A 24,847-nucleotide genomic window follows, 5' to 3' on the forward strand; every position below is an offset into this window, starting at 1 on the left:
CAGCGGACCTCTGCTCCATATGTTAGACATACTTTTGACACAAAATGGCTAAATACACAGCCTCTGTTTGCCAAAAACAAACCACATTAAATAAGCGTTGTGTTTATTGTTTTCATGATTAAATTCAGCCCAGATTAATGGCAGGATAGCTACACAGTCAACATACTTGGGCACAAAGTAATTTTTGCTCCCCAGCAGCCCTGTTCACCATGTAGATGGTAACAGAGTGGACGTTCGGGCCGGCAGCTCAGCTTCACAACAACAGAAAATGGAGACTGATGATGAAGATGCCGCCGAGAGCGAAGTGGCCTCCAGTGATGACAAAGATGGAGACAAGGGATGTGACAGAGACGACGACTGGAAACCAGATCCTGACCTGCAGTCATCAAAGACAATGAGGAGGCGGGTGCCCAGAAGTTCTGTCGTGGAGAGGAGTAAAACGCCCTGTAAAGTCTGTGGAGTTTGGTACAGGGTACGGGGCAGCTTGATCAAACACGCATGGAGTCACGTGGATGAACCGCAGCGTGTTTGCGGAGTGTGCGGGGAGCATTTTGAATCTGTTGAAGAGTTGAAGAGACATCTTAGAAACTACCAAAAGACTCACGACTGTTCATATTGTGGAAAGTCTTTCTCCACCGTCACTGGCCTCAACTGCCACACCACTCTCCACACAGGAAACAGGCCGTTTACATGTGATGTTTGCAACAAAACCTTTGCTCACATGTCCAGCTTGAGTGTTCATCGTTGGGTCCATGTGGCGGACAAACCACACAAGTGTGATATTTGCCCAAAAGCGTTTGGTCTGAAGGCACAGCTCAAAGCTCACAGTAAGGTGCACACAGGTAGAGACAAGTACCACTGCAATATCTGTGGTAAATCTGTCTACGACCTCCGGTCTTTAACCCGCCACAAGGCAACTCACTCGGGGGAGAGACGTTACGGCTGTGAGGTTTGCGGGAAGCGTTTCAAAATTCCCAGCACGTTAAAGTCACACGAGAAGATCCACACGGTCAGAGACAGGCCGTACCTCTGCCATATCTGCTGTAAAACCTTCCTCTCGAACTGCGGTTTAACGGCTCACATGAGGACGCACAGCAACGAGAGGCCGTTCATCTGCATCATATGTAGCAAAGGCTTCATATCCAACGGCGAGCTGAAGGCTCACATGCGAGTCCACACTGGCGAGGCGCCGTACGGCTGCTCCGAGTGTGGACGCTTTTTTAAACGCAAGACTCACCTGAACAACCACGTCAGGAGCCATTTGGGCATCAAACTGTTTGTCTGCGGAGTTTGTGGGAAAGCGTGTTCTCGCCAAGAACACCTGACCGTCCACATGAGAACTCACAACGGAGAGAGACCATACAAATGTTCCCTCTGTGACAAAGCCTTTACTCAGAGCCACTGTCTGAAAACACACATGAAGAGCCACCAGGCAGAAGAAAGCCAGTTTCTGAATCCAGCCGGTTCTGTCTGAAAAGGACTGTATCAAACTTGTACTCTTCTTTAGTTATTCCTTGATCACGCAGTCGCTTTAAATCACCTTTTTTGTGGACAAAGTTCTTACGTAAGGCTGCTTGTGTTGAAACATTTTACATTTGAGTACTCTCGCTTCTTTTGTTAAATGAAAAGAAAACGTTCTTCTACAAAACCATTTATATTCCGGCAAGTGAAGTATTGTTTTGGAATTGATACTGAAAATGGTCACATGATACCCAGGTCTAGTTTTTGACAGAAAAAGAAACAAAGGAAAATTAATTCACAACAGTTTTAATGACAATTAGTTTTGGTATTGGTACTGAAATTTGTTTAAGTGGATAACTGAGCTAAATTTTTTGCTTTTCGCTGATTTTAATTGTCAATGAAATATCTGTTGGTTGGACAAAAAAATTTTTGAATCGCCTGGGAAACTGACATCTTAGACAGTAAATGGTTAGTCCGAAATAATTATCAGCTGCAGCCCTAAAAAAAGTTGAATGTATGATTTTTACAACTTTAAAGTTTAACTTACGGTGTTATGCTGACCCCAAGCCGGTAGCAGTATTAAGAGAAAAGTAATCAAGCTTTTTACACAAAATTACCACATACCTTTGATAGAAGTGCCATATCAATCAGGTATATAGAGTTGTGCTGTACTTAATGTTGTATTTACTGCTTTCAGCTCATGTAAAGATCACAGTCGCAAACATAAATACTAGTTAAACTTTGTCTAGAAGGTGAAGTCGTGGCACTTCATGGAGATTAAGTCTTTTTCTTTGATTTCTCGCAGTGTGTTCAATGTTTCTTAATTCTCATTCCACTGTAGCTGACATTGCATTCAGGGGGAGTGGGAAATGTGTCAATTTCACTCAATAATTCCTCATGTATAACTGTTTGGAAATTTGATGAATGTGACGTCAGAGCACTTCCAAATCCCAAGTGGTCCTGAATGCAGCATATGGTGCCTTAACGTGCATGTTTTCCTCAACGGGTGTCATTTAGCTTTTATCTGCTGATTTTACATTTTACTGCTCAAGTGTATTTCACTGTAAAAGAACAAAAAGGTGCGCCTGCTTGTTTGCTATGCCAAATGTGACCATAATAAACTACATTCTGTAAAAAAAAAAAAAAAAAATCAAATGTTCTTTTGCTCAGCACCCCCTTTCGACTTTTTCAAACTTACGGTATTGACCTTCAGAGAACAAATGGAAGCATTATTTTACCGCATACCTTCAGGGTGCTGAGGTCTGGCGGTCAGGGCAGCTCCAGCATGTTGTGTTCGGCCAGTATTTGCTGGGTTCGCGTGTGCACCAGCGTCAGGGCGCGGATGATGACGCGCAGGACGGGCGCAGCCTCGCGCTGGCTCTGGACACACACCAGCTGCAGGAAGTACTGTCTGTCCGGGAGGGCAAGGAAGACGAACTCGGCGGCCTGACGGAGCACCCAGTGGTGGTGGGGGGCCAACGCCACCTTGTAGGCGTCCCTGGGGGAAGGAGGCAAAAGACAGACTGCAGATTTCTTCTAAGGGCGACGAGTGACGTTTACTCACTCAGGTTTTAAGCGACCTCAGCCAGGCCTAAAAACTTTTGTGCTATTTCAAGGTTTTTTCTTTTTTTTTTTAACTGCATGTTTTGAAAATAAGCCTTAAAAGGGGCGGATGGAAACGCAGTTAGTGATGAAGCGGTTACCTGCTCAGCTCACCGGGTGTTTTGTATTGTCCGTCTGCATCCGGTCCTTCAGCCAAACCCTCCAGCATCAGCTTCAACCACAGAAGCGATCGATGGAGCCTCAGCAGCGTCCTGCAGCCCGAATCTGTGCGACGGGAGAAGTCGACCACGCCCGCTTTTAGCTCGGCCTCCACCATGGATCGAACCGAACGATATGCCTCGAGAGGAAAAATGAAGAAAATCAATTCCAGACTAGATCTGTTCATATACAGGCACGTTTTTGCGACTCTCTTCTCCGTCTCACCCCGTTCTTGAGTCCGAATGATGCTGGGGTTTGTAGTCCAGTGTGGTCAGCTGGACCATGTTCCCCATGAGCCTCTGCACTGTGTTTCAGTGACAGATCTCGTATCACTACAACCTTTTCGTTCACCTTCAGAGAGAAGAAACTGACCATCGTCCCGAGCGACTCCATGAACCTGAAGAAGAGACGGATGAGATCTCATCTGTACTTCTACCTTTGTGGGGACCAGGTGTCAGAGTTTAGGACCTCAGACTCCGAGTATTTTTTTAGCGTTAGTGTCTTAACGTTTGGAATACGTTAGATCAGTGCAGTTTATCGAGGATAACAGTGTAAGGCTTCGGACAGCATCGCATGATTTGCGTATGCAATGGGAGGGGGGTAAAAATAAAGTTGGTTTGAAACATCCAGTGGTGGAAAGTGAGTAAGTGAGATTTTGATGTACTTCGTCTCCATTATATTTAAGAGGGAAATGCTGCACCTTTTCCTGCAATAAAATATATTTGATTAGTTAGTTAGTGACTTTGCAGATTCAGATTAGTAATGCAAAATACAGGATAAGACTTTATTGATCTGTGGGAGGAAATTCACAAGCCCAGCAGTGTATAACGTAATTTGAATCAGCCCCATTGAAGTGAGCCACACAACTATAGAATTATATACATTATTCTTTTAATCTTTATTATGAGGCTTTGTTGACCAAAAAATAAATAAACAAACACCGAAGCTCCCAATATCAGCATACAACTACATCATAGTGTGTTATACTGCGTAATGAATGATGGATTAACTCATCATACTTTGTTCAGAGATGCTAAATTCAAAATGAAAGTGAAAAAGGTATTCGGTTATGTGTGTGTGTACCTGAGGAGCTGATCCCAGCTCTGCAGGTACGGCTCCAGCAGGATATCGTCATCTTCTGACAGGCTGGACTTTAAATATTGCAGCAGACGCCAGGCCTGAAACGACTGGCCAGGACACTCCTTTATGAGGGGCGGGGGTCCATTAGGCTCCACCCACCCCTCAGGCACCAATGGAGGTTCCGGCTGAAAGAGACAAAATAGACCAAAGAATTTCACATAGAACACTTTTTATCTTTTATACTGTACATCACCATACTCATACCTTTACTTCTTTATTTTATGGAAAAATTAACATCTGTATTTATCTACTCTAACTTTTGTGGAATTATTTTATTTTTATCTATTTAATGCTGCTACTCTGTTTATGTACATCCTGAGGCAACAAGTTTTTGATCAAAACATTTAAACTGAAAAGAGAGAGAGGAGTTCTTGTATCTGTGTGAGGACCAAGAACCTTTTTTGCAAAATGAGGACATTTGGTCTGGTCCTCATCTTTCCAAAAAGCTGCTGATGGTGTCAGACTTAAATTTAGAATCTGGTTTAAGTTAAGGGCCCTGGATATTGGTTTCTTACAGTTTTGGTTATTTTACATTGTTTTTCTCCTTGGCTTTCTCATTCCTTTGACACTGGTTTGAATCTGATGAGTTGGTGAGTTTGAGTCTTAAACTCTTAATAAAATAAAACCCCTAAACTTTAAACTTGGTTGTTTCTTATTTAGTAATGAATATTTTAAGTTAAAGACATGATTTGCAACAAAGTTTTCAGGGGCTTTAGGGCTGGAGTTAAATACTGTATTATGTTAAGGATAGAAGAACAAACGTGTGTGTGTGTGTGTTACACCTACCGTTTGGCGGTAAAAACTCAAACATGGCTGCCAGGCGGTGCCACAGTCTGACACTCCAGCCTGAGCTGAAGAGAAACAAAATGAGTCATAAATAATAATAATACAAACATAAGTAATTCTTGGTTTTTATTAATGCCTCTTAAACTGCAGACAACACAACTGCAGACTTATTATGATATAACCATTTCTTAACTTACACACAGAAGCTGACTGGCTGTTGATCTGTGTGCAGAGCTTAAACTGGGACAAACGCAGAGGGAACAACACAGTGAATGTGAAACGTTGATGTAAAAGCCGTTTTTGTTATATTTTGAAGTGAACAAGTTCCCGTTCTGTTGTTTAATAAAGACTCTGCTGCATCAGTGTTTAAATCGAATGTGGCTGTGTAGCAATGCAGTCATTTAAAAAAAAAAGGTAAACCGTTGATAAATACTCAGGGTCTCACACTTTCGAAAAAGTCCTCAGGTCTGCAGTGTTAACTGTTGGTATGGCGTTAATAAAGGGTCATAGGTTACTCAATTTCTAATGAGCTGTTAGCAAAAGTCAGTCACCTGCAGTTATAAAATGTATAAATTGTTAATAACAAGTTAATCAATAATCCATCAGGTCTGCAGCGGTAAATGTTAATAATCAGTTTCTAAATGAATTTAGGTCCAGATGTCCTGCAGCTGTTTTCCAGTGGAGACGTCTCCCTCTTGAAAAAGATGGATGAACCACTAATACAGCCTTTATAAAAGGCGCCTTATCAGAAAACGGTACCATTATTGCTTTACAAAGCGGAAATAAGCCATAGTACCGTATAGATGAACTCAACTTCTAGGTTGTTTGGTTGGTAACCACTGGTTAATGGTGGTTTTAAGACCCACGCTACCATCATGGCTACACTACTGGACAATGACTCAGCTATACGATGGATTGCGATGAACCTTTGATTCTGGTAGAACATCATCCCCTTTGACTGATAAGTTACATTATTAATACTGACGCATCAATGTGTTTAGCAGCTACAACAGTAAAATGCTGTTAAGGTGGAGACAGTTTAGTCCACTGGTTCCCAACCTAGGGGTGGGGCCCCTCCAGAGGGTCGTCAGATGATTCATGGGAGAGGACAGAAGAAGAAACAAAGTTCGGATTAAAATAAACAAATGAAACGTGACAAGGAGCCACAACTAGACACTGATTTATCATAAAGGGTCACAAGGTTGGGAACATCTGGTTTAATCTCAAACAATATATCATACTTTATATGAGTTTTTAATTTAAGTTGCTGAATAAATGTAGCGAAATAGAAGAATCAAGTAGCATAGAATGGAAATACTCAAGTAAAGTACAAGTACCTTAAACTTGAACCTGAGTAAATTATTATCTGCCACTGATAATGACCGAGTGAGCTACGGAGAGGTGGAGCCAACATGGCCGACCAGTTTCAGGGACACTCACGTAGCCAGAAGGAGCTGATGAAGAAGAGCAGAGCCAATATGGCCGACAGCAGCAGGTAACGAAGCAGCATCGTCCGTCTGAAGAAGACCATGGCGACCGCGACGCGCACAAAAATACACAAACATACACACTTTCCCTCTGAGACACACGAGTTAAAACAAACACATTGTTTATAAGCCCGCACTGGTCATCACCAGCTCTCTCTCTATTTTGTTGGGGTTAAAGGTCGTTTGCTTGCTCACTCCCACAGGTACTGGGCAAACACACACACGCACATCTCAGGACAACCTTCGCACTTGACCTTCGTCCTGCAGGAAGCTTATCTCAGCCTGTTTTATCACAAACACACAGTAATCCGACGTCTGATCTCTGACAGGACTTCACGGAACCTGGAGTTTGGGTTTGCTCAGGGGCGGGTTTAGAAACTTGGGAACCGAGTGAAAATGTGGTAAGACTCACATTCAAAGCCCTGGTTCTCTGCAATAATAGACTGTACATTATTAATAGTCACATCGTTGATTCAGTGTAACAACCAAAAAAAAACCAACTTGATGATATTAGTAAAAAGCAGCTATTTGTAACTCGTCCATTTTGGGAGGGTTTACTGCTCATCGGTGGAGCTTACAAAAGGAGCAGAGGCCAAGTGCTTCTATTGCATCTTCTAGTTCACGTCAACATCCAAATCGTAGTTACAGCTAGAAAAACTAGCCAAAGTTCACCGTAGTAGTATGATCTGTTCCAGAAGAGAGAAAACCTCGTTCAAAATCCCACTGACATTTGTAACTACACCAATAACTAAAAATTCGGCCTTGGAGTCCTTCTCAACAGCATGTCGTGTGAGGAAACACGGCCAATGTCATTGTTTATTCAACGTTTATGTTTTTTAGCTGCCTCTAACAAACACCATTTCCCATAACCCCACATACTTTCGAAAATGATCTGTCATGCCTCAGAAGACGTGAGTCCATGAAGCAAGAAGGAGATGGGACCATAACTTCAACTGGTGAACCCTGTGGAAGAAAGCTGGAGGTTTTGCCAGTTCCTCTGGAGCCCCATCTAGTGGATGTCAGAAGAACTGCAGCTTAAGACACTTGGAACATTGTGGTATTCTTCTAGCCTGGTCCCAAACCTCTAGATCTCCTGTTGTATTGTTGGTGCCTGTTTCTTCAGATTAAGACACAAATACATATTATTCCTCCACCAAAAGATTCGGAAGCTTTATTTCTGAGGGAACAGCGCACTCTGCTTGTTTTGCGCCGTAGTACAATCGAGCACGTCGCTCATTAACCTCACAAAAGTCTCCAAAAACGGATGAGAACATGATTTATTGATGGTAAAATGACACATGTAGCACCTGTAGCTTCGACAAAGATGTTGAAAGACGCATGATGGTTTCACTTTTTCATAAACAACTCCAACACATCTGCAGCTCCGACTGAGCGATTGACTGATGTCTTTGGCAAATGAGGCAATGTTTTTTGTGCTTGTGCAAAAATATTTGTACATACTCGTGTGTGCTTGTGCGTATTTTTAAAGTAAAGCTACAGAATAAGGTTTTCATCATTATAAGACTAAAGGTTTTCTACGACTTCCGTACAAGAGGTATAGCTTTTTAAGGTAGAATAAGGATTTCCTTCAAATCCTTATTGCTAATATTGTTTGTTAATGCTTGAAGGGTAGATATGCAAAAGTAAAAGCTACGATTAAAGGGTTTAGTAGTTAAAAATAAGGGTTTTGTTGAGGTTCAGGTTTTGTCAAAAATATAGTAAGAATAAAGGATCTGTTGAAAACAATACAGGTGAAGGGTTGTGTTGAGGGACATTAAGGATTCGAGATTAGGGAGGGTAGAGGATTTTCTTTAAAAAATACAAAATAGACACATTTAAGAGCAATTGAAGAATGTGTAAAGGGTTTTGTTAGGGTGTTCAGACAGAATAAGGGACTGTAAAGGAAAGATCAAGGTTTTGTTCAGTCCTGATCCAGGATTATTGTACTATATTCATGGATGGCCATTTCTCATAACTAGGACCTTTCAGTCACTGAACGACGCATAAAATTAGTTCAAGTTTTCTTCCACCTTTAACTTTGCCTAAGAACATGACTGATTAGTTGATTTTATCAATCAATGGAAAATTGCTCGGCAACTTGATAATCAATTAATCATTCATATAGCAAAAATGACAAAAGATTCTCCTGCTCAAGCTTCTCAAATATTAATTTTTGCTTCTATGATGATTAAACACACATCTTTAGGTTTGGAGTCATTTACAGACAAAAGACTGAATATGACAACTTGGGCTTTGAGAAACTGTGATGGATCAAACAATTGATTGAGAAAATAATCATTAGCCTCATGTGTATTTCATTTGTTCGTGTACATCTACACGTTTTTGGCTGATTGTCCCATATTCAAAAGGCTGTTTGAGGATTAAAACTTGGAGTCGTGAGCACTTAAAGTGAACATTCACGCTCCACCAGGTAGTAGAAAGGTGTGCCCCACGTCTCAAAAATGCCAACACACAGTACGCTTAACTCAACACTGCTTAGAAATCGGTTTTACCACCTGACCAAGATGAAAAAGTTGAAGTTTATGACAAGTTGAATTCAGCGTGAATATTATTACTCATTTCCTTGTTTGGTCTATAAAGTGTCAGAAAATATTGAAAAAGCACAATTTCCCAATGGGACATCTTCTTCATGGCGTTTTGTTCAAGCAACAGTTCAAAACACAAAGATGTTAAGCTTACTGTTACATTAGCCGAAGAATTAGCTTAACATCAAAAGATGAATCGACTGACTAATTGATATCTGACTAATCGTTTTAGCCGTAATACCATGTGATGTCTCTTTTTTTATAGTGTATGGACCAACATGATTCTAGACAACGTGATTTAACTGTTTTATCAATTGTGTTACTCTTAAGTTCCTGTTGATCGTACGGTAATTAAATGAAACCAAGTGTCTGAGCTCAACTGTGTTAACATGAGTCCCAGGATGTCCCCAGTAATCAAGCGTGTCCTGATGAGCTCTGATAAACCTCCGCATGCTTGAAGTCTTAACGGGAACTTGGATATCATGGAAGTTATCGGAAATATATCACACAAGACCTGACTGCTGCAAATATCATAAGTGTGGGTACTGGGATGCAGCCTTGGCTTTAGGATTCAGAAATGCATTATGTCAGTGTGAGTCCTAACAGGTATAGAAGTACAAACATGTACTACGTGATCGTCTGTACTGCTGTCTTTGTGAGGGCATATTTCAGTTTTTAACCATCAAAATGAGGACATTTCTGCGCTGTGAGGACATTTTGGCTGGTCCTCGCTACTTCAGAGGACCGTTTGAAGGTTAAGTCTTAGGTTGGTTAGGGTTAGGGGTCCTGACGAGTATAGAAGTACAAGTGTGTGTGCGTGTGTGTGTTTTGAGGTCAGCAGAGTCCTTCGACTTTGACCTGCAGGACGTCACACAGCCCGGGACGCTTCTGAAGAACCTGAAGGAAAGAAGAAACGCAACATAACACATTAAGCAGTATTAAACTGATACCAGTCTGAAGCATCAGCATCAGCATCAGTGCCGTTGCTATGGTTACCTGCAGATGAATTTACCTCGAGCAGTGGTTGAACTGTTGCTACAGCAGTGTCTGTCAATCAATATCAATACAGAATATTAAGTCACTATTTCTGTGAGCTAAAAATTCCCTAGTAGGGAAGAACTGTGTGCAATGCAAACACAGCATCTCATTTAAATGAATAAAATCTACAAAAATAAACAAAACTCTTCAACCCTGTCATGTCGAAATCCTTTTGAAAAACCACAGTGTGATGTGTTTACAGCCAGCTAGCTCGTATGGAGAGCCAAAGTGAAACCAGAACTTCCTGGTTTCTGAACCAGAAGTAAGAAAACCTCATTAAAAATCCAAAAGACATTTGTAACTAAACTAAACATTCACCCTCGGATCAGAGCCTCTCTCACCAGTATGATGTAATGCTCGCTTCGTGTGTTTATGCATCGACGATAGGTTGTTTTTTATATAAAATGATCTCACATCAGTTTATTCCCTATTTATGTTATTTGCAGCCTTTAACGAACACCATTTCCCATAAGCCCCAGGCGTTTGTGGGCTAAATGTAACGTCTTCACAAGAGGCGAATCCATGAGTTAGCTCATGTCTGTATTAACAGCAGGACAGAGAGGACTGAATAAACACAGATCAGGACTAGAAGACAGCGTAGTTTCTTCATGGGAGCTCTAGCTTTTTCTGTGCCCACAACGAAATCGTCGTTTAGTTTAGTTCAAATCACAAAGGGTTCAGCTTGTTATCGTAGCTGCTGCAGTGGAGCTGATTTGTCTCAGGAGCACGCTTCAAGCTGGTGAGAGGTTGTATCGAGTCACTGAAGCTAGTGGAACAGAGGCTAGTCCAGACATTAAGTCCTGACTTCAGCTCTCTCTCGTCAGTTTCATTCATCGGTTCAAAACCCTCTTTTCTGACCGTTTTAACCTCCTAACATACACCCTCCCACCCGTGGGACTCTGGGCTTGGTAGTGCTACTTCAGGTGTGTTCTGGTCTGTACTGGACTGAGTCTTCGCACAATCTGGACTAATTCTATAGTGTTTGAAAGCTCTAAGTCTGCTGAGTCTGCTGATTCTATCTGTGCAAAAACATTTAGGATCCTCACTTCACTGCAGCTGCTGTCGACACAGAACTGGTTCAGACTTGTGGATCCAAAGTTTTTCCAAACTAAAGGTGCTACTACAGGCCTCACAGTATATTCCCTTTTTATAAAAAAAAGAAAATAGGCAAGGCACAAAAAAAAACAACTTACATTTCTACCATGTTTGTGCCTCTGTAACTTTGGTTCAGTGTCTCTTCTACTCGTTCTGGTTTTTAGGTTGTAAAATTTAAAGAGTCGATTTTCAATGGAGACCAGTGTCACGACTGTGATCCAAAGGGCTTCAGAACAATAACAATTTTTATTTTGGGAACATAATATTCGCGCTTGCGCACAAAAACGGGGGTGTCTCGTAGCAGGTTAACCGCTAAGATAACTCGTGGGAGGCTACTACTGACCAGGGCATACTAATGTTACAGTTTGCTGCGTTGGTATGTCTCTGAGAGCGTTGGAGCTTGTTCTGCTAGATGGGTCTAATTGCTGGTCTCTGAGACTTTAGTGTTTTCGCTCTGCTTAATGACGCGGTGACGCTTCAGGTGATTGATTGTGTTTTTTCTGGTCTTTGTTGACACAGGTTGGAAGCTGACTTGACAATAGACATCACCAGTCTGTTTCATGTTGGACTTTGAGACGGTCTCGTGGACTGTGTGGCCAAACAGAGCTTTAAGTGTCATGACACAACTCCACCGACGTCTTGTTACCTTGTTTATCCACAACGGCTCTTAATTCTTTAAAGCTTTTGTCACTGTTGAGATTCCACTTTCTGTGCAAACACAAAAACATTTTGTTGTTTCTACTGATACCAAACTATCATGTGAGGCGTTGAGCTGAACTCAACCAACCCTGCTCTGCATATTTTGATAAAGGGGGCTATCTGTTCCTAAAAGACTGCCATGTGACAACTGGAAGTGAATATAATCAATGTTACTTATCGACAGTCTATCAAAGTTTCTAATTTTCTTATCGAGAAAATGTTTCAACCGCGATCAGTGTTTATATCAGAGTAAAACACACACTCACCTTTAATGTGCTGAGAATTTCTCCAAACAGGTGTTGAGCTTCCCGAGTGTCCGGCTCCTCAAAGTAATCTGACACTGAGACCTCAACCACGATAGACCTGATGTTATCACACACACCTGCTCACACACAGAGGACACTTTATTAATCATTTCCATGTCAGAGTGATGATAAGTAACTGTGTCCACAGGAAAAGTCAGCGTGTCTCACTGTGGAAGTGCAGGATGGCCTGACCGCTGACAGGTGTGTGTGTCAGGATCAGCGTCTGCAGACTCTTCAGTCCAGCTTTGCACAGCTCCGTCGCCACCTGCAGCCCGAGGTCGGTAATGCGCTCCAACTCCAGCACCTCCAGGTGAGCACAGGTACGCACTGCACACGAAACACAACACACACACAGGCAGGTAATAACTTTAAACATGTTTCTCCTGTCCAGTATCCTACACATCAATATGTTTTCTATGTTTATGAATAATCAAGTCACATCAGAAGGAAATTAAGTAAATTTACAATTGCAGCTACAGAAATGGCTAAAACAAAAAAGCAAAAAGAACAGGACTCGAAAAAACAGAGTTGCATTATGACAAATAAACATTCAATTTTCTGTTTCATAGGTTTAAGAAATGATTTCTAATGCATTTTTTAAAAACTCTTTTTGTCTGTTTGTAGGTGATTTTCTCCATTTCATACACTTTGTTCAATCAATTCCCCTGTGGAAGGTGCATTCTCACTGAGTCAGTGTCCAGTTTTGCCTTCTTCTATTTAAGACGTATGGATGTGTAAAATATTCAGGGGTTACTCCGACAGTATTGCAGTCTTAGGGTTCAGTTTCAGGGATAACCCCAGAACATTATTTATTAAAAGAAAGACTTCAGTCCAAAGGTTCATTGACTTGGGACACAACCAAAAAAACATGCAGGAAGTTTCTGCTGCAACGAGAGAAAGATTTGAGTTTTGGATTGAAAAATGATTTATTTTCTGCAACTGATTAATCACCTGATCATTTCAGCACTAATCTGTAACTTTTAACTGTTTGGACATTTGAATTTTTTCATTTTTTGGCCAGTTAAGCATCAAATCACTGACTTTTCAACACAGTCTCTCTCTTCACAGCAGCTCAGAGATGTATTAAATAATAGACTTCTTGTTTTTGAATAATTTCCTTTAGATATTTTTGATATTTAGAAAAGAACTGATGACCATTATTGTGATTGTTAACTGTAATGTTACCAGTTAAAAATGAAACATACTTTTTATAATATTGAACACTAAGTTAAAAGTATTTATCCTCAAATAAACTGGAACTTTTCATGTGGAATATATTCCTAATTCTGTTCGGGCCTGGTAGCTTTCACAGAAATGAAAAGTAATCTGAATACAGTCAGGTGCTTAAGGGAATAAATATGAGTAGAAACATTTTCTCAAAAAACATCAAAAAAGCATATAATTCATTTGTTGGCTGTCACTCACCAACAGCAACCAATTCCTGAGTCCCACAGCCGGCCCCACCCACACTGAGTGAAAGGAGGCGTGGCCAGCATCGACCAATCGTCTGCAGGCAGCGGTTTCCAAAGCGAGTTGGTTGTTGGCTGAAAGTGAGAAGGAAAGACACGAAGACAGAGATGGACGAGTAATAAAAACGGTCATTTGTTACGTCAAAATGTTAAGACAGCATTAAACTGAGAGGTGCTTCTGAGATTTTGTCCATTTTCATTTATACTCAGTTCATTAGGTACAACTAAAACTAATACAACAGTCCTGCAATAGATACTCCTTCATGAAGGTTCTAATGCAGTTTCAGAGCTGCTGATTCAGCTCTGTGATCATTTTGAAGGATGTAGCTTGTGCTGCTGTTGAGCTATGTTGTGTTATAGTATTGGTGTCTCTATTGTTTAGCCTGCCACTCCTGTAATTCGAGCCACCTGGAACTATTGTACACTAACCAATTTTAGTCCCTGGTTTGCATTGGAAACGACAGGTAAGTGTATCTACACAGTGCTAGAGTGCACTGACCAGGGGTGAGCAGGCGCCACCTGCAGGCTGCTGATGTTCCTGCAGCCGGCACCCAGGGCCCAGAGAACCTCCTGACCCAGCGGATCTGATGAACTCCTGCACGCACAGACAGGTGGTCAGTCAGGTAATCAGACAGGTTAACAGCCAGATAGGTGATGAGTCAGACAGGTGATCAGACAGACAGGTTAACAGCCAGATAGGTGATGAGTCAGACAGGTGATGAGTCAGACAGGTGATCAGACAGACAGGTTAACAGCCAGATAGGTGATGAGTCAGACAGGTGATCAGACAGACAGGTTAACAGCCAGATAGGTGATGAGTCAGACAGGTAAACAGTCAGAAAGGTGATCAGACAGACAGGTTAACAGCCAGACAGGTGATGAGTCAGACAGGTGATGAGTCAGACAGGTGATCAGACAGACAGGTTAACAGCCAGATAGGTGATGAGTCAGACAGGTTAACAGTCAGACAGGTTAACAGCCAGATAGGTGATGAGTCAGACAGGTGATCAGCCAGACAGGTGATGAGTCAGACAGGTGATCAGACAGACAGGTGATCAGACAGACAGGTTAACAGCCAGACAGGTGATCAGACAGACAGGTTAACAGCCAGATAGGTGATGAGTCAGACAGGTGATCAGACAGACAGGTGATCAGACAGACAGGTTAACAGCCAGATAGGTGATGAGTCAGACAGGTGATCAGACAGACAGGTTAACAGCCAGACAGACAGGTTAACAGCCAGATAGGTGATGAGTCAGACAGGTGATCAGACAGACAGGTTAACAGCCAGATAGGTGATGAGTCAGACAGGTGATCAGACAGACAGGTTAACAGCCAGACAGGTTAACAGCCAGATAGGTGATGAGTCAGACAGGTGATCAGACAGACAGGTTAACAGCCAGATAGGTGATGAGTCAGACAGGTGATCAGACAGACAGGTGATCAGACAGACAGGTTAACAGCCAGATAGGTGATGAGTCAGACAGGTTAACAGCCAGACAGGTGATCAGACAGACAGGTTAACAGCCAGACAGGTGATGAGTCAGACAGGTGATCAGACGGACAGGTTAACAGCCAGACAGGTTAACAGCCAGATAGGTGGTGAGTCAGACAGGTGATCAGACAGACAGGTTAACAGCCAGACAGGTGATGGGTCAGACAGGTAAACAGCGTCACCTGTATGTGAGCGTCTGCAGGTTCCTGCAGTAGCAGCTAGCCAACCACAACGTCCTGTCAGTGAGGATGTGAGGACACTGAGATACAGACAGGTGGAGCAGACTGCCCCCCGCGGACCGCAGCAGGGCCTCCACCCCCGGCTCAACACTGCCTCTGACCGACAAAACATACACAACCAGGTCAACTACAATACCCACAATGCACCCAGAGAGCATATTTCTTCTCTTGTCACACCTCAGTAACCTGTTCATTAATACTCTCAGGTACGTTTTTCTGTTAACTTATACAGTCCTCCTGCTATCTGGTCTGACCGAGTAGATGACAGCTGGACTCTCGCCGAAATTAGATGCTGTTACCATGGCAACACGCAAATTTAAAAAAAGAGCAGCTTTTACATTTTCCCCAGTGTGCAGCGCTTTTGAGTGTTAATCCCAAAGAACTGTAAGTTTTTGTATGTTTGTGCTCACATGTATTGCTAGTTATGTGAGGACCAGTTTTAAACCGACCTTATGAGGACATTTCTGCATTGTAAGGCCATTTTCGCCGGTGCTCACGACTTCAATGGGCTGTTTGAAGGGTCCTCACAAGTGTGTGCATTACCTCGTGTTCCTGTGGTAATCCTCTCGCGGCTCATCGGCTCGTCTGCTTCGTGGCTTTAGGTTGTTAAGAACCACAGACTGAGTTTGAGTACACCACTGGGACAGAGTGGTCAGGAACTACACACAAAACAAACGCACCGTTGGAATAAGAGAAAAAAAATTAATAGATAAGCACAGCTTGGCTTAGAACCAAATGCTAATATGCAGATTTTAGCAGGTATAATATTTACCATGTTCACTATCTAAGTTTAGCATATTAGCAAGCTAACATTTGTTAATTAGCACAAAATACAAAGTACTACTGAGGTTGATGGGACTGTCATTAGTTTTGCAGGTATTTGGTCATAAGCCGAAGTATTGGACAACATGAAATGTTGACCTGATGATGGCACTAGACGAAAAGTGGATCACCAAACTCATCAGGTTACATCATCTGGGCAAAGTGAATTTTTGTCTTTTAAAACAAAATTTCATGGAAATCCATCCAGTAGCTGTTGAGATATTTCAGCCTGGCCAACCACTGCCATTGTTCGAATCCAGCCACTAGCAAGACTAAAAATATCAGTTTCAAACTCTGAACTTCAAAGGTTGATTATTTTGTTAATCTGGTAAATAAATAGTTTAAAATATTAGTTAGCTACACTTGTCAGCTATTAACTGTGTCATATTGCTGACTGTTCCCTCTGCTTTAAGTTACAACCTAGGATCAGATTACAGTAGATGGATATACTCTAGATAGTTAAATAATTTGGGTTGCTCATGTAAGTATCTGTTGTTGTTTAAATAAAAAAACATAATATCTGTAGCGAAGATGATGACGTCCGTAACAGTGTGACGAGTTGATGATGAAGATGAAGATGATGATGAACGCTCTTGTACCTCGGCCGACACTCTGGCGTTCTCCAGCCGGAGGCGTGTCCAAACCACCGGGTGCCTGGCAACGAACTGCCAATCAGAGCACACCTCGGCCGCACGCAGCAACGAGTGCATGTCCAAATATGGGAAGACGCAGAAAAGCCCCGCCCTCAGCCTCAAGGTGTCCGCCCCCAGCCGTCTGTCGCCATGACGACGAGAGAGGGGGGAGCAGAGGGGGGAGGGGATGTCTGCGAGTTGGGGTAGAAAAAACGCTAAGTCTGCAACAACCAGAGCAGAAAAGAAAAATTAAGGGCGGCAATAAAAGATAGAGATTTAGTTCACCTGATCCAGGTGTGCGTGTTCTGGCGAAGACGAGCCTCCTCATCTCAGCGCTGCTCCAGCCTTCCTCCTCTTCATCTTCCTCCTCATCCTCCTCTTCCTCAGTGCTGTGGTGAGAACAGTTTCTTTTGCTCCACGTTCTCCCCCATCCTCCTTCCTCGACCCTGGAAAGACAGAAGAAGAAAGACAAAACATTACCATAAGAATGTTGAGTCGAGTTGAGTTGAGTTGAGTTGGCTGCTTATGAAGCTATTTCAGGCTTTTAATTTTTTGTGACATTCAGAAAATGTATCCATAGTTTCACAGTTGCTTCTTCTGTAAGGATTGTGTACCGGGGAAAAACACTTTTTGGGTCCTATGACCTGCAGTTCCCACTATGGCCACTATGCCAACATTTACCTCTGGTAAACACACTGTATTTATTACTTATCTTACATACCAGAATCTCTCTCTTCTCCCATCTCTCCCTCCTCTCTCTCGTCGAGTCCAGGGTGGAGGGTAGTGAGGGGGGTGGAGATGGACCGACCCCACCTCACAGCCCAACCCCCCCGAACCCAGAGACAAGGTCCTCATACGCCCGGTCAGACTGCTGGGAGGAGTCAAAGACAGAGGATACATTAGAAAGAAATCTCCAATGGGTTTGCTCAGAGGTCCTCAAAATTATGAGAAAGACAGTTAAACCTAATTATAAAAAAGGTCGTGCACTGGAAATTTTAGATACTTTTTAATCCAGCATAATGATATCTTAAAGTTTCAGATTTTATTACCGTACACACCCCTACAAATCCTAGAACTGAGGTGTATTAAGTTGTACGTGTCCAGGTACCTATAGTGATGGTGGCTGTAGAGCTGCTCTCCCAGTCTGCAGGAGCCCGAAACACTGTAACTCCTCTGGAAGAAGGAGGAGGAGGAGGACGACGAGAATGAGAGGAAAAGGAGAAGTTAGAGATGACAGAGGAAGGAGGAGGAGTGGACAAAAGAGCAAGAAGTAGTAATGAAAGATGGAGTGAGTAGAGTTAGAGTTCACATCACTGCCAACCATTTTCCAAATCATATAATCAGTTTTTAGACTGATTTCCTACCTTACACAAACATGAAGCACAAACATTAAATGCTACTACACATACTAATGTTAGCACATTTTTTTGTTAAGTGGAAAAAAGGATGTTTGTGTCTTTGAGGTGCACAAATCAAAGTCATCAAATGCATACATTAAGTTTTTTACTGATCCGGCAGTGTGAATTTGTGCAATTTACAAATGTGAATTTAAATTGTTGTGCAGAAAATTCAGATTAGAGCTGGATGTTATAGCCAAAAAAATAAAATCTCAAGCCTGCAGACGATTCATGATTTGAATTTATTTTCATAATTCCAGCACTCCCCCTCTTTTATTTATTATTCTAGCAAAAAATAATCAACTATTTTGATAATCAAATAACCGTTCCAAACATTCGCTGGTTTTGGCTTCTCAAGTGTGATGATTTGCTACTTTTCTTTGTCATATCTGATTGTTAACTGAACATTTTTGGAGTTTTGGACTGTTGGTCGAGTAAAACAAGCTATTAAAATAGTGCTTTGGGAAATCATCGCAAGCATCATGGTAATGTATGTGTACAATTTCTTTCCACTTCTTAAAACCTTATTTACGTTTGTTAATCTGATAAAACATGTAAACAATATTTTCACCATTTTTTTCTCTACAATTAACATTTTAAAAAAGAACCTGCCTTCATCCTTCATTTGTTTTCTATTCAATACAAAAAATTCATTCTACACATTTTGTAAATTAATATTACAGATCTTTTAGTTTTTTCTCACCCGGTTACCAATGGTTCCCTGCATCTTTTCTGCAATGATGTCGTGGGTGCTGCCATCCAGACTGCGTCCTCCTCGGCCGGGTACAGGTGTGTATACCTGCGTGAATGTGTACGGGTCATCACATACGTCCGTGTGTGCGTATTTGTCGTTGTGGTGCGTGTAGTGGTTGTGATGTGTGCGTGAGCTGAGCTGCAGTAACTGTCTCTCTGCACGGTCGGCTCGTTCCAACAACGTCTCGATAAACACCTGTAAACAAAACAAACACATTTGTTTTTTTACTGCCAAAAGGTGCTGAGGGTGTATTAATACTGTAGATAAATATGACACACTGACTCAGACAAATGTGTTTTCTCTGCAGGAAAGGATTCAGCAACAAAGAAATGACTAGAAACAAAAAGTAGTTTGTCATGGAAAGTGATTGTGTGGAGATCAGATAGCGTTCACATTTAACTTCAATAAATCAGGTTCGGTTCACAATTCATGACAGCAAGTTCTCTACTGGAAGAAGACTTTTTTTTTTGGACTGAACTGCATCCAAAACATGAACCAAACTGTTTGTGCTTATAAACTGAGACTTTAACGTAGGTGAGCCAATTCGTCATAGTGACTAAATGCTAAAAGAAGCCTCTAAACCTAATTCCAACCAGTTAGCTAACTTGACACAGCAAAACATTTTAGTGTATTTCACTGCTTTAGACTGAGTTTCTTAGACTGAGACCTTCGAACGCCAAACAGACACATAAAGCAACAAACAGCAGTTTGTATCACTCTCAGTAATCAGAAAAATCAGTAAAACCAAATAGTCCCTTTCATAGAGGCAACAATAGAAGATTTTTAGCGCCACCTGCAGTCTGCTTTTGGCCTCTGCTTCTTTTTTTGCCATCTCCCTCAGAAAATGCTCAATGTCCACCATCTCCCTGGAAGCACACACACACACACACACACACACACACACACACACACACTTCAAAATGTATGCTAAAAAAATACAGATTTATAAAAATTACCTCAAAGTTAAATCAAAACCTCTTCAGTAGAAAACAGGTTTTCGAGCTCAAACAATTCGAATGACCGATTAGACGCTCGACGGAAAAACTATTTTTATAATCGATTTACTGATTTAGATATTTTTAAAAGGAAGAAAAGTGAAACCTCTACACATTCATTGGTCACATAAAACAAGACATTTCAAGGCGTCACCACATATATACACACACAATTCATACACTGAATGATAATAAAATAGTCAGCTGATTAATCGATAATGAAAATAATTAGTTGCAGCCCTAATAGGATTTTTTGCCAGGCTATGTATTCATTGTTACTGTCAAATATTGTTTTCATGTCCGTCCCCTAATAGAGATTTAGATGCAGATAACTATGTGTGTAATTATGTAAATGCCATATGAAAACACACACAGATACAAAACAACATAAAAAGTGCAGAAAAATGAAGCCACACAGTGTCTGACCTTACAAATACGGGCACACACACCCTCAGGGCTGCTATGTCCCTCTGTCATCTTATATTAATCATCACAACAAACCACAGCTGAGTGTATGTGTGTGTGTGTGTGTGTGTGTCCAGTGAGGCAGACTAAACACGACGTGTCCTCTGTCTGTGCGTCGTGTTGTGTTTCGCTGTTCAGTACATTATGAGCTGTGGGTCAGACACGCCGCACAATATGATCTATGTTAGCGTACAGGATATTAGAGTTTGCTGTTACTGTTCATTTAGCATTAGAAGAATAATTTATTTTACAGCAACAAGAACAGACAAGAGACTAGAAATATAAAGGGGCCCTTTGTATTTTAGCCATCAGATTAATATGGCTGCACTAAATCTACTGCAGAATACAACAGCCTTGAAGCTGGTCTGAAAAGAACTAGCATTTTCATGCCCAAATCACAAAACCGTTACTTCACCTCATCCAGGTTTTTGTACTATTACTGCACTACCACTGCTACTGCTGCTAGGCGTCATTGCCGCCTGTATTTGATTGTATTTAACTCTCTTAACTCTCTTTCAACTATACGGATCGTATTCGAGGTCTGTGACCGCGCATTGCTATGGATTCAGTGAGTTACAGTGTGGGCTGCAACTTGAGCCCTGTTTTGTTTACATTGGAGTAAACTGTGACCATTACAAGCTGCCAAATTAGCTATTACCACTTCCTGTTTGCAGTGTAGCCGTGGATGACAACTATCACTGGATCACTGTGATACTGGAAAAAAAATTAAAAACCTGATGATTCTCGAGCAAGTTCTGGAGTTGCAAGGAGCGTCTTTGTTTCTATTACTTCTAATTGGATTTATGGATGTTTATTTGCAATGGACATCTAGGATAATGGTATCACCAGAAAGTGCGGGTCACACTGAATCCAGACAAATGCGTTTGATGTCTGTGTGTTCAGAGGTGACGGAGGTATGACTCAGGGGAAGAGTGCAGTTTTTGATACAAATTGCGGTGCTGCTGCTGCTGCTGCTGCAGGTCGTGTTGGTGAGCAGTCGAATCAGGTAAACTACAATAACTGACCTCCTGTTGTTTTTACAGCAGCTGCAGGCACCCGTCCCCTTTCACCTCACACTGTATCTCAGACTCACATGTCCCCCTTCACACGCCCCTTTACAGCTTGAAAAAACCTCTGCTCTCAGAATTGTTGCCTGACGGTCACTGGGATGGAAATTTGACGATTTTGTCGCTTTTTGGAGAATCAGTCTTCCCGTTTTTTGAGCCATTCCTCGCGATCCTCCGCTGTGAGGCAAATAATGTGACTGAGCGACAGAGTGTTTACTGGGCACCAACCATGTTGATGTATGTTCCGCTTTACCCAGGACTACAAAGGATACACAGCACACCTGCTATACATTTCTCTACTGTGGCTGATGGGACAGGCCATGTTGACCCATTGTGACATCTGGTTTTGATTAGGGCTTCAACTGAGTATCGTTTTCATTATCGATCGAGCTGCCGATCATTTTTTCGCTCGATCTTTTTGTTTGCAAAAGGCCAGAATACAGTGAAAAATGTCCATTGTAATTTCCCACAGACCAAGGTAACATCTTCAGCTGTCTTGTTTTATGTGACGATGAGTCCAAAATCCAAAAATATTCTGTTTACAATCATGTAGGACAAAGAATAGCATCAAACCTTGATATTTGAGACATTTTTGCTTATTAAAAAAAAACAAAAAATGATTAACTGATTATCCAAATAGTTGCAGATTAATTTTTGTCGATTGACTAACCGATTAATCGACTAATTGATGCAGCTCTAGTTTTGATATGCCAACTTTGGAGAAAAAAAAAAGCATCTGGAAGCTTGAACTTTGCTTGTTTGGACGTTTTGCACCATAAAACAATCCGGACACGTTTCCAAGTCTGACCCAGTTGCTCATAGTGGAAAACTCACTGTGACAACTTTTTACTGTTCAGATAACAACCAGAACTAACTAAAAGTTAACACTGAGGTCTGAGCTGCAGACAGACAAATGGAAATAAACATTACAGATACTGACCGGTGTTGTTCATTCAGCTCTTTCTCTTTTCCTTGCAGATCTTTCTTTATTCGCTCCATCATCTCCGTGGCAGCTGAGACCTGATGGGTGGAAATAAGACGCTCCAATAATCAATTTACAGAGTGTATGACATTTTTCCCCAAAGTACCAGTTTTATCATTTTTACACAAATGAGTGTCATTGGTGACATTGGTATCATTTTGGCATCACAGCTCCACCCACCTGTCTGGACAGGTACTCCGCCCTCTCCTCCACCTCCTGTTTCTCACTCCTCAGTCGTTCCCCCTTCCACCTCTCCCGCTCTAGCTCCGCCTCCCTCCTCTGTAGCTCCACCTTCAGTCGGCCCACGCGGCGGTTCACCCTCTCTTCCACCTCTGCGAACGTACGGGCAATTTTATGGTCCAGTCCCAGCCCCAGTCGCTCCTCCAGCCCAATCCCCACCGTCAGCCCGAACTCCAGGACCCCCACCTCGCCGAGTTCCTTCCCAGGAAAAGGCTCCAGAGAGCCAGGGAGGGCCAGAGCGGTCGAGGGTTCCTCTGGATGTCCTGTGGAGGCGGGAGTAGCACGATCCGAAGAGCCAAACATTTCCCTGAGCAGTTGGATGGAGGCAGACGACGAGGCGAGATCCAGGCAGGCCAGCTGCAGGGGGAAGCTGTGGGGCTCCATGCCCAGAGAAGAGCTCTGTCTTTGGGAAACAGCAGGGCCGGGGAGTGGGAGGAGAACACCCGGTCTGGAGCTTCGAACCCGAGCCTGGAATGTAAGATGAAGTCAATGCTGGCCTGCCTGTGTGTGGCCAGATTAAGGTCCAATCGCACCAGCATTTTACACAGCAAAATCAGGTCGTTTCACTGAATCTGTGCAAAGTAAATCTGCTTGAGTTTTTAGTCTATAAAATGTCCGACAGTCCGAAACCCCAAATTATTCAGTACATTGTGATATAAAATCTTAATATACACGATGAGAGGCTGCAAACGGCATTTTTCTTTGGCATTTTTGCTTCATAAATTGTTATTTTGATTAATAGTTTACCAAAATAGTTGCTCATTACTTTTCTGTCAATAGACTAATTCATTAATTGACTAATAAATGCAGCTCTACATATGATTCACATTTTAATAAGCAATATGAAAAGAAAAAGAGCTGCGATGATTAGTTGATCAACTGAAATTTTATTGGCAACTATTTTAAGTGTTCTGAGTCATTTCTGTAAGAAAAAATGCCAGAATTCTCTGGTTACAGCAAAATCTGTCAATTATCGTAGAAAAAATAATCAACAGATCAATCTGTGATGTATGAATTACCTGCGACAGCACCAGCAGGGTCTCATAGGTGTGTTGGCTAACCAGGTGAGCCCGGAGTTCAGGTACAGACAAGAAACGAAACTTGTCACCGCAGCGAGGACAAAAGTAGGGCAGCTCCAAGGAAGAGGAAGAAGAGCTGGAGGAGGAGGAGGAGGAAGAGGAGGAAGACATGATTCACCAGGGAGCTGCAGACCTGGAAGATAAAACAGGAACACGTCAGAACACAATGGAAACACTGCAGCAGAGATAGTAACCGGTTGTAGAATGAGAGAAATGTGTCCCCTCTGCAGACGCTGACATGCTCTTAAGGAAAGAGTCAAACCTGAGTATAAACTGGGTCAGTGTGTGTGTGTGAGTGCTACATAATTGATTTTTTGGGAGTTTAAAATTTAATGAGGTTGAAATCTGCAGATTAAAAACAGCAAAATACGTGTGAGAGTCATTTGCCCAGTTTCAGGATAAGCCAGCCGTGTCAACACATGTTTAAATATCACACACGTCCCACTAATGTCAAATCCAACGGGCGAGGAGCTCCTTGCCCGTTGGATTTGACATTAGTGGGACATGTGTGAGTGTTTTACTGTGATGCCAACTGCTAAGCGAAGCATGAATCTTCCACCCCACTGACTGTATCCTCCGGTCAACCCCATGCAGAGGAATTTTAAATACGGATGGATGAGCAGGAAGAAAGAATTGTCTGGGGCGTGGACTTCATCTCTCTCCACATCGTACCTCCTTTAACCCTCGGTTTGTGTCGATGATCCATTAAACACCAAATTCAATGGAAAAGCTCATTCACAGGTTATTTATTCTGTTGGTAGTTTTGGACCAGAAGGAAAAGCCGTAGTAACTACGACTCTCCGTTGTCAACAAAACATCGGACTTCAACACCACAGACATCTGTTAGTTTCCCCGACAGTCAACGTTGTTTTTTGACTACAAATGATTCCCTA

The 24,847-nt window shown here is 42.1% G+C and overlaps 3 protein-coding genes across 19 annotated transcripts in view; 1 reads left to right on the forward strand and 2 right to left on the reverse strand.

Annotated features, from left to right (window-relative positions):
- Positions 1 to 13,912, forward strand: part of LOC120797230 (zinc finger protein 436-like) — a 26,334-nt gene extending 12,422 nt beyond the window's left edge. For 13 of the 17 annotated variants that reach the window (XM_040140695.1, XM_040140700.1, XM_040140701.1 and 10 more), the window contains one exon: positions 196 to 2,592. In XM_040140695.1, the coding sequence (XP_039996629.1) occupies positions 196 to 1,474 (1,279 nt within the window). In that variant the 3' untranslated portion in view covers positions 1,475 to 2,592. Of the gene's footprint in view, positions 1 to 178; positions 2,593 to 3,579; positions 4,325 to 12,466; positions 12,629 to 13,749 lie in introns of those variants that run through there. The other 4 variants (XR_005708472.1, XM_040140708.1, XM_040140702.1 and 1 more) reach the window with 4 other exon arrangements.
- On the reverse strand, positions 464 to 6,679 carry LOC120797315 (ceramide-1-phosphate transfer protein-like). Its single transcript, XM_040140882.1, has 7 exons — positions 6,589 to 6,679; positions 5,149 to 5,213; positions 4,306 to 4,487; positions 3,448 to 3,619; positions 3,165 to 3,361; positions 2,707 to 2,959; positions 464 to 557 (listed from the first exon to the last, which is right to left on the reverse strand). The coding sequence occupies exons 1-6, from the start codon at positions 6,677 to 6,679 to the stop codon at positions 2,731 to 2,733; spliced, it is 936 nt and encodes a 311-aa protein (XP_039996816.1). The 3' UTR covers positions 464 to 557; positions 2,707 to 2,730.
- Positions 9,970 to 24,075, reverse strand: LOC120797237 (F-box only protein 41-like). The gene is made up of 16 exons (XM_040140725.1): positions 23,895 to 24,075; positions 22,816 to 23,343; positions 22,594 to 22,673; positions 19,920 to 19,992; positions 19,076 to 19,321; positions 18,084 to 18,148; positions 17,697 to 17,846; positions 17,261 to 17,421; positions 16,943 to 17,166; positions 16,065 to 16,180; positions 15,465 to 15,617; positions 14,287 to 14,382; positions 13,744 to 13,862; positions 12,487 to 12,645; positions 12,280 to 12,395; positions 9,970 to 10,078 (listed from the first exon to the last, which is right to left on the reverse strand). Exons 1-16 carry the CDS (start codon positions 24,063 to 24,065, stop codon positions 10,016 to 10,018), a joined length of 2,520 nt encoding a protein of 839 aa, XP_039996659.1. The 5' UTR covers positions 24,066 to 24,075; the 3' UTR covers positions 9,970 to 10,015.
- Between the last annotated feature and the right edge of the window lie 772 nt (positions 24,076 to 24,847).

This window comes from Xiphias gladius, chromosome 12, assembly GCF_016859285.1.
Source record: "Xiphias gladius isolate SHS-SW01 ecotype Sanya breed wild chromosome 12, ASM1685928v1, whole genome shotgun sequence".
Lineage (NCBI taxonomy): Eukaryota > Metazoa > Chordata > Actinopteri > Istiophoriformes > Xiphiidae > Xiphias > Xiphias gladius.

Bases quoted from the DNA above. Each gene is read 5' to 3' on its own strand.
- LOC120797237 (XM_040140725.1), bottom strand. From the start codon at position 24,065: ATGTCTTCCTCCTCTTCCTCCTCCTCCTCCTCCAGCTCTTCTTCCTCT. The intron at 14,383-15,464 runs GTGACGCTGTTT...CTGTGCGTGCAG, and splicing joins CTGCAGACGCTCACATACAG to GAGTTCATCAGATCCGCTGG. The intron at 10,079-12,279 runs GTGAGTGTGTGT...TCTTTCCTTCAG, and splicing joins AAATTCTCAGCACATTAAAG to GTTCTTCAGAAGCGTCCCGG.
- LOC120797315 (XM_040140882.1), bottom strand. From the start codon at position 6,679: ATGGTCTTCTTCAGACGGACGATGCTGCTTCGTTACCTGCTGCTGTCG. The intron at 5,214-6,588 runs GTGAGTGTCCCT...GTTTCTCTTCAG, and splicing joins CATCAGCTCCTTCTGGCTAC to CTCAGGCTGGAGTGTCAGAC. The intron at 2,960-3,164 runs GTAACCGCTTCA...TCCTTCCCCCAG, and splicing joins ACACCCGGTGAGCTGAGCAG to GGACGCCTACAAGGTGGCGT.